This window comes from Lithobates pipiens, unplaced genomic scaffold, assembly GCF_037356315.1.
Source record: "Lithobates pipiens isolate NorthernLeopardFrog02 unplaced genomic scaffold, aLitPip1_a1.2 Scaffold_22, whole genome shotgun sequence".
NCBI lineage: Eukaryota > Metazoa > Chordata > Amphibia > Anura > Ranidae > Lithobates > Lithobates pipiens.
In genome coordinates, this window is record NW_027507784.1 from 7,732,672 (window position 1) to 7,742,036 (window position 9,365).

General features: G+C 41.4%; 1 protein-coding gene across 1 annotated transcript in view; it reads left to right on the top strand.

The window, feature by feature from the left end:
* The window catches only part of LOC143925321 (olfactory receptor 5B12-like), a 7,777-nt gene extending 4,466 nt beyond the window's left edge, over positions 1 to 3,311 (top strand). Inside the window, exon 2 of the mRNA XM_077449901.1 lies at positions 1,811 to 3,311. Coding sequence (XP_077306027.1) covers positions 2,127 to 3,110 — 984 coding nt within the window. The 5' untranslated portion in view covers positions 1,811 to 2,126 and the 3' untranslated portion in view covers positions 3,111 to 3,311. The remainder of the gene's footprint in view (positions 1 to 1,810) is intronic.
* The last annotated feature ends 6,054 nt before the right edge of the window (positions 3,312 to 9,365 follow it).

A 9,365-nucleotide genomic window follows, 5' to 3' on the forward strand; every position in this document is an offset into this window, starting at 1 on the left:
CACAGGCTCCACAGCAATAGCAAAGAGGGTCGGAGCAAGAGGGCAGCCTTGTTGAGTTCCCCTAAACAACGAAGACCGTAACTTCTTTTGTAATTTTTTTTTTTACATAAGTGTGCCTTGCTTTACTACCTTGCCACGTTTTATGTTATGTTATGTCCTTATTGTTATGACATGTAACATCGACCCATGTCTTTGAGCCTTATGCAACACCTACAGCAGTTATAATTGTTAGCCACAGTGGCCACATCCGCAGTTACTGTATCTAACTACTTGTATTGTCTAATACCCAATAAAAATCTATTGCTAACTAAATATATTTCTCAATAGTCACAAAGGATATAAATTCACATTCAATTTTTAAATCCACATATTAATTTGCGTTTTTAATTAATTAACAGTTACATCCTCGCTGTACTGTTTGTAGCCTGTGCAGAGAGCAGATCTTGGAGAGTGACCCAGCAGGCTCCACCTACTACAGTATGGGGGCAGAAAACTACAGGTGGGGACAAGACCAGTCTCCCTGCACAAGGAGAGGGCAGACCTATGGGAGGTGACCATCAGGCTCTACCAACTACAGGCTGGGGGAGGGGAGAAAACTACAGGAGGGGGTGGAGAAAAGACCAGCCAGCCTGCACAAGAACATGGTAGAGCTGTAAGAGTGACACAGCAGGCTCCATCCACTACAGGCTGGTGGGATAAAATTACAGGAGGGGCGGAGACAAGACCAGTATAACCTGCACAAGGAGAGGGCAGACCTGTGGGTGGTGCCCAGCAGTCTCTACCTGTTACAAGCTGGCGGTAGGAAAGTTCAGGAGGTGCAGAGACAGGACCAGCCAACCGCCCTTCACAAGTAGAGGGCAGAGCAGAGGGAGGTGACCGGCAGGCTCTACCTTCTACAGGCTGAGAGCGGAAAATTTCAGGAGGGGGTGGAGACCAGACCAGTCACCCTTCACACGTAGAGGGCAGAGCAGCAGGAGGAGACCAGCAGGCTCTACCTACTACAGGCTGGTGGCAGAAAACATCAGGAGGGATGGAGACCAGACCAGTCACCCTTCATAAGTAGAGGGAAGAACAGTGGGAGGTGACCAGCAGGCTCTACCTACTACAGGCTGGTAGCAGAAAACTTCAGGAAGTGCAGAGACAATACCAGTCGCCCTTTTACAAGGAGAGGGCAGACCAGTGGGAGGCGACCGGCAGGCTCTACCTACTACAGGCTGACAGCAGAAAACATCAGGAGGGGTGGAGAGGGCAAAGACAAGACCAGTCACCCTTCACAAGTAGAGAAAGCAACAGTGACCGGCCCGTATTACAGAAAACTCCTAAAAAGAGGCAAATCTCCATACTGGAATACTGCAGAGTTAACCTTTGATCCTATTATTTACAGTTATTGGTAAAATTTTATTAAAATTTATTGTAATAAGGTGTGAGGTGATTGTTGGGGTATTAGGGCACTTGCAAAAAGAAAAAAATTATACTTTTTTAATTGCACTAACATCCAAATTTTCAGGACAAGCTTTCGGGGTGTGTCCCCTTCTTCAAGGGGATGTTAGTGCAATCAAAAAAGAATCACAGACAGTACTCAATTGTTCTTGTAATAAGGTCTCACTTTACAGCAGCTGCTACAACCACTTGACCTCTGAAGAACATATATAAATCACCAAGGCAGAATTCTCGTAATGTATAGGAAATGTGGTAACTACTTTGTGAGGTCATTTTCCAAAGGCTGCGCTCTTTAAATTTGCATGAAAATGAGGATATGATTTAGGGAAAGACTTCAAATCAAATATGTATTTTGTTTCTGATACTGCAGGAATAGCCACCGTATTTCTTGTGTCGCGGGTGATGGACAACTGAAATAACTTTCTGATCTACGAGTCTATGGAATAACTTTGATATTTCAGCCACTATCTGAGAGTTTGGATGATAAACAAATAACATCACTGAGAGACACATTTATGAAGTATTTTTGAGTTCACATTAGCATTTTTTAAAAGAAGATTAATTTTTGAAACAGTGTACCAAGTTATCCCAGAATTTTCAGGAAAAAAAAAAGGTTTTATATCATTGATTGCCACACGTTCTCATGATTTTTTAAAACAATAAATCCGTATTAGTAAAAAATTGCAATGGAAAATCAAACCGTTTTGAAGGAATTTTTTCTCGCCGGACTCTCTGACCTTCCGTCTCTTCAGCTCCCTCTCTTTCTCTTCTTCCTTCTCATCTACCTTCTGACGTTACTCTGGAATTTGCTGATCATCTCCCTCATAGTCACCGATTCGCGCCTCCACGTTCCTATGTATTTTTTCCTTGGGAACCTGGCCAGCTTGGACCTCTGTTGTTCCTCGGTCACCGTCCCACGAATGTTATTTGACTTTCACACCAAGACAAAGAAGATTACCATAAATTCATGTATAACCCAAGTTTTCTTCTTTATGTCCTTTGGCATGTTGGAGGCTTTTCTGTTGGCTGTCATGTCCTATGATCGATATACCGCCATTTGTCAGCCATTACATTACATACAGATCATGAGTTGGAAAGTGTGCGTACAGTTGGCTTTAGGTGTGTTGGTTCTCAGTTTTATCTATTCTTTAGTCCACACGCTTTATGTCTTTAAGTTAACATTCTGTGGATCAGCTATTATAGAAAGTTTCTTCTGTGACCTTCCACAGCTGTTTCAGGTCTCCTGCAGTGACACCTTCATCAACATTCTACTCGTCTTTCTTCTGGGTGGCGTTTTTGCCGGGGTGTCTCTAATAATGACCTTCCTACCCTATGTCTCTATAATCAAAACTGTCTTGAATTTACAAGCAAAAGGAAGTAGAAGTAAAGTTTTCTCCACGTGTACCTCTCATCTGACTGTGGTCTTTATATATTATGGCTGTGGTGTGTTTAATTATTTTCGACCAAATCCTAGCCATCATTTTACTATTGACAAAGTGGTGTCCATCTTTTATACCGTGATCCTTCCTCTCCTCAATCCTCTGATTTACAGTCTGAGGAACCAGGATTTAAGAACAGCATTGCAAGATGCTTTAAGGAAAGTCAGCCCCATCTCGACAAAGAATTCTTCCAAACGAAACCCCTTATTCTTAGATATTAAAAAGATATAGAAGCACCCAGGCATGTACTGGCCATCGGGACTACCGGGAGTTTCCCGGTGGGCCGATGGCTCAGTGGGCCACTCTGATGTAAGGGGGCTGGTGATGGGACACTCTGATGTAAGGGGGCTGGTGATGGGACACTCTGATGTAAGGGGGCTGGTGATGGGACACTCTGATGTAAGGGGGCTGGTGATGGGACACTCTGTTGTAAGGGGGCTGGTGATGGGACACTCTGATGTAAGGGGGCTGGTGATGGGACACTCTGATGTAAGGGGGCTGGTGATGGGACACTCTGATGTAAGGGGTAGTGATGGGACACTCTGATGTAAGGGGGCTGGTGATGGGACACTCTGATGTAAGGGGGCTGGTGATGGGACACTCTGATGTAAGGGGGCTGGTGATGGGACACTCTGTTGTAAGGGGGCTGGTGATGGGACACTCTGATGTAAGGGGGCTGGTGATGGGACACTCTGATGTAAGGGGGCTGGTGATGGGACACTTTGATGTAAGGGGGCTGGTGATGGGACACTCAAAATGTAAGTGGGCCGGTCTGGATGAAGTCCAGGGCCAAATTTCTGTCCCAGTCCAGCCCTGGAAGCACCATTCCGATGACCCTTACAGAAAATGAAATAAAATGCTCTTCACTTTAGGTTATGCTACTCCAGGAAAACTCAAAGTTTGATCTTTTTTAATCTTAATATTTTTTTTTTTTTAAACAGTTGGTCTTCCATCAAAATAAATGATTTTAAAACAAGGTTGAAGAGTTTCCTAAAATATAAAAAATTATGTGAAAAATGAATAAATATTATTAGGGTATAGAAGGGATTAAAATGGATATAAGCACCACATTCTGAAAATTATGATTGGCAAAAACAAAATATTTTTTTAGGTGTCACAACGATGTCATAATTTCCATAAAAAAAGATACATTTTAACGTATTAAAAAGAAAATAATGTGAATTTTGCTTTCAACCAGAAATACATATACAATTTCATTCAACCTTTGAATTTTAGGAATTGACCATAAGCTGGTTAAATTATTATTATTTTTTTTCTTCAATTCAAAGTTTGATCTTTTTTCATAAATTTTTTTTTTTTTTTTTTTTTTTTTAAACAGTTGGTCTTCCATCAAAATAAACGATTTTAAAACAAGGTTGAAGAGTTTCCTAAAATATAAAAAATTATGTGAAAAATGAATAAATATTATTAGGGTATAGAAGGGATTAAAATGGATATAAGCACCACATTCTGAAAATTATGATTGGTAAAAACTAAATATTTTTTTTTAGGTGTCACAATGATGTCATCATTTCCATAAAAAAAGATACATTTTAACGTATTAAAAAGAAAATAATGTGAATTTTGCTTTCAACCAAAAATACATATACAATTTCATTCAACCTTTGAATTTTAGGAATTGACCATAAGGTGGTCAAATTATTATTCTTTTTTTTTCTTCAATTCAACTTGTTATTGAAAGTCTTCCTGAGAAACAAGGGATACAAAGATGTGCATCAATATGTAGAACATAGGCACATATGGCATAGAATATGAATAATAAATGGAACCGGCACCAATGATAAAACAAAAAGGAAAAAAAGGGTTGCTGCACCTGAAATTAATGAAGACTAATGAAGAATGCTGTGGTAAAGGACGCTCCCAATGCAATCATTAGAATGCAAAAAGTGTTTTAACAAATAGTATGTATACTTATTATTTCTAAATAATTCCACTCCAACACCATGTGAGAAATAAAATCCGTGTTCCAAATAATATTCGTGGCTTTTCACCCAAAGTGACAACAAATTGCGCTCACCAGATGGCCCTGGCCACCAAGTGACCATAAGACATGAAGTACCTCCTCCAATCCTGGAAACCATTCAACGATCTTTTTTCCAATAGATCGTTCACATGTATGGTGAACCTGGCTGTTCCCGGTCTCATTCGACCAAGCTCACCATACATGTGAATAGGGATTAGGGATGAGCCGAAAAACCCCCTCCTCCCGGTTCGGTTCACATCAGAACCTTCGAACGGACCAAAAATTTGTTCAAACTTTAGAACCCTATTAAAGTCTATGGGACTCGAACGTTCAAAATCAAAAGTGCTAATTTTAAAGGCTAATATGCAAGATATGCAACAGACAACACCAGCAATAAGGGGTATCTTCAGGTGTATACTGTGCTGGAGGCACACAACACCCACTTTAACTCCTGCAGATGCCTGTATTAGAGAACACCAGCAAAAAAGGGTAGATACAGGTGTATACTGCGCTGGAGGCACACAACACCCACTTTAACTCCTGCAGATGCCGGTATTATAGAACACCAGCAAAAAAGGGTAGATACAGGTGTATACTGCGCTGGAGGCACACAACACCCACTTTAACTCCTGCAGATGCCTGAGAAAATAACACACTGTCCCTGCCTATCTTGCTCTTTTCCTGCACGCCGGAACACACTACACAAGGCCACCGTGCTGGCGGCCTTATATAGTGTGGGGCATGTACCAAACCCCCTGAGCTATAATTGGCCACAGGCATCCTGCCTGTGGCCAATTATGGCTCTCCTCGCTGCCGGCGCTGTGATTGGCATGCAGGGTCACAGTGCATGCTTGGCCAATGATGAGCCAGCAATGCACTGCGATGGCGTGGTGCATTGTGGGCAGTGAGCGCCACACGAATTTGGTGCGAACGGTCCACAAAGTTCTGAATTCGCCGAACAGACGAACGGCCGATGTTCGAGTAGAACGCCGAGCTCATCCCTACATGTGAACGATCTGTCCTGGCATTTTAGGGCCTCAAGAAATTAGATAGTAGTCAGTACATCAGGATTGATCAGTCTTCAAATATACTGCATACGTTCCATAGTTTGTAGACTCTATATCTTTCACACAGACTAAATAATATGCACAGATTTTGGTTATTTTTTACAAAAGAAATATAGCAGAGTGCAATTTGGCCTAAATTTATGAAGAAAGATTATTTGTTTTCAACATTTTATAACAGAAACCAAGAGATGTTTTCATTTTTAAATGTTCTGCCTTTTTTTCATATAGAGAAAGAATGGTTAAACTTTTCTATTTAAGATTAAGGAATACGTTTTATATGTAGACTCAAATGTCTCCCTCATTTTCTTAAATCAGATGCTTGTATAAAATTTACAATTTTAGAAGGTTCAAAAAAAGAGTTTAATTTAACTTTCAAACCTCTAAATAAAACACAATTTACTTCACCTCAGTCATTCATATCTAACCACAAATCTTTAGAATTTTTCAAATGTTTTGATAAAAAAAATTGGCATTGGTAGAATTTACACACTTTTTGAGGCACCAAAAATAAAGACCTATTTTATCCCAGTCAGAGAATACACCCTAGAGTGTATATATCGTGTGCATACCTCACAGTGCATTGTGTTCAGTGTCTAGTAATGACCCCATACATTGCAGATAAAAAAAAAAGAAAAGTCTATTGAAAAGGTTGAAATTGATGTGGGGCATTTCCAGCAACTGGATTCTCCAGTCCTCAGAAGAGGCTACCCTAACCCTGTATTAACAGAAGCTTTCAGCCATGTGGATCAGCTTAACCACTTCCTGACCGGCGCACACCAATGACACAGACAGGCGAATGGGCGTACAGATGCATCCCTTTAAATTTACCGCTGCGCCATCGCGTGAGTGCCGCGTGATCATAGTGATCCGGGGAGGAAGAATGGGGAGATGCTAAAGTAAACAAGCATCTCCCCGTTCTGCCTAGCAACAGTGACACTGATCTCTGCTCCCTGTGATTGGAGCAGAGATCAGTGATGAGTAAAACACATGCAAGCCCCCCCACAGTTAGCAAAATGCCCCTAGGGCACACTTAACCCCTACACTGCCACCTAGTGGTTAACCCCATTCACTGCCAGTGTCATTTACACAGTAATCAGTGCATTTGTATAGCACTGATTGCTGTATAAATGACAATGGTCCCAAAAATGTGTATAAAATGTCCGATGTGTCCACCATAATGTCGCAGTCACAATAAAAATTGCTGATCGCCGCCATTACTAGTAGAATTTTTTTTTTTCATAAAAATGCCATATAACTATCCCCTATTTTGTAAATGTTATAACTTTTGCGCAAACCAATCAATAATCGCTTATTGCGATTTTTTTACCAAAAATATGCATAATAATACGTATCGGCCTAAACTGAGGGACAAAATGTTTTTTTATACATTTTTGGGGGATATTTATTATAGAAAAAAGTAAAAAATAATGTGTTTTTTTTCAAAATTGACGCTTTTTTTTTATTTATAGCGCAAAAAATAAAAACCGCAGTGGTGATCAAATACCACCAAAAGAAAGCTCAATTTGTGGGAAAAAAAGGACGTCTATTTTGTTTGGGAGCCATGCCGCATGACCGCGCAATTGTCAGTTAAAGCGACGCAGTACCGAATCGCAAAAACTGGTCTGGTCATTGGCCTGCAAAATGCTCCGATCTGAAAGTGGTTAAATCTTTCCCCACTAGAGGGCAGCCGATCTTGAGCACTGCTATGAAAGAGATGTTACTTTTTCTAAGGGGGTCCTTGCAGCATGATGTGGCTAACTTCATGAGGCAGACACAGAGGGAGTTGGACTGTATAGGTGATTGTGTGGATGACGTGGAAAAGAAGATGAGGGGAGTATGCTCAGGCCCATAATGAGTTAGTGGATGCCCACACTCATCTCCAGGAGGAATTTAAAACACTTTAATTGAAGGTGGCTGACCTGGAGGACAGATCCTGCAGGAACAATATTAAGTTCCACAGGATAGCGGAATCAGTTAAAGCTGCAGAATTGCACCCATTTTTGCACCAACTAATAACCGACCTGGTACCATCCATACCCCCTAGTGATATCTTCATTGATTGGGCTCCCCAAACTAGCTTTCCTCCCTGACAGGGTCCCCAGGGATGTTATAGTCAAGATACACTTTTATCAAAGACCAAATGATGCTGGCTGCCCGGCAGCGTCCATGTCTGCCAAAACCCTACTCAGGAATAACACTGTTCCCTGAATTGTCACAAGCTACTATGCAGGCAAGGAAGAATGTAATCCAAATTACAAAAAGTTTGCCCAACCATAAGATTATATAGCTCTGAGGATTCCCTGCCAAGCTCCTTATTGAAAGGGACAATGTCCTACATGGTTGTCTCTCTTGAAAAGGGCCTGTCTCTACTCCACATATGGAGTCTGATCCCTGATGAGCAAGAAGATATTGCTGATGACTCTTCCCAGGAAGCTTAGGCCCCTACTTGAATTATGTCTCACCATCTACTGATCATCTTATCTGCCTTTCCTCCTAACCTTGTTACCATATCATAGGACTTTTTCTCTATATTTCATTGCATTGTGGAGCTTCTGTTTTCTAGCAAAGACTCACACAGCCATCTGGATTTGTTATATTGGTGTTTCCCCGTTGTTTTTGTGTAGGAGCCACCTATACAGTTGCTTATGATCTGAAGTTCACTATCCTGCAGTGTTTTGTTGTTTTTTAGATCATCTATTCTCTATCCAGCATTCTCATAAGATGTCATCCTAGTCCTAGTTTTCTGGCATCCAACAGCAACCCCTGCCTTAAGCAGGGCATTCCCTGGTCTCATTACCCTCATCTACACCTTGACAACAGCTGATCTGTCTTTCAACAATGCTAATTAGACTTTTGTCTCTGAATGTAAGAAGGTTGAATAGCATACACAAACTTGTGGGATGAGGCTTTACAGCAACAATGTGACATCTTTTGTGCCCAGGAGACAATTTTTTTTTTAATTGCATAAACTTTTTATATATTTTCAGAATGTACAGTACAAACAAGGGGTGTACAATGCATTAATACACCAATCAATCAGTAACACATGTAGCCATTCTGAAGAGTTTCTCAGTTGTGGATTGTAGTGTGTTAACCCCCGTAGCGATAATCCTGAGTCTGGCTCGGGTTAGGAATTTGCTGATAGAAGCGGTAACCCCGAGCCAGACTCGGGATTGCTTCGCTGGATGCAGGGGAGGACACAGGGAGACTTACTTACCTTGTCCCTTGGATCCAGCGATGTCCCCCACGCTGTGTGATCGAGCTGTCCTCCGCTCGATTCACAGTGCCAAATGCCGCCGAGCTCCGTTCCCTGCGGCGTTACGGTGCACGGGAGCGGAGAACGGCGGCAAATTCAAAAAAGTAAAAATACACAAAACACACACAGCACTGTAATCTTACAGATTACAGTGCTGTATTAAAAAATACACACCCCCT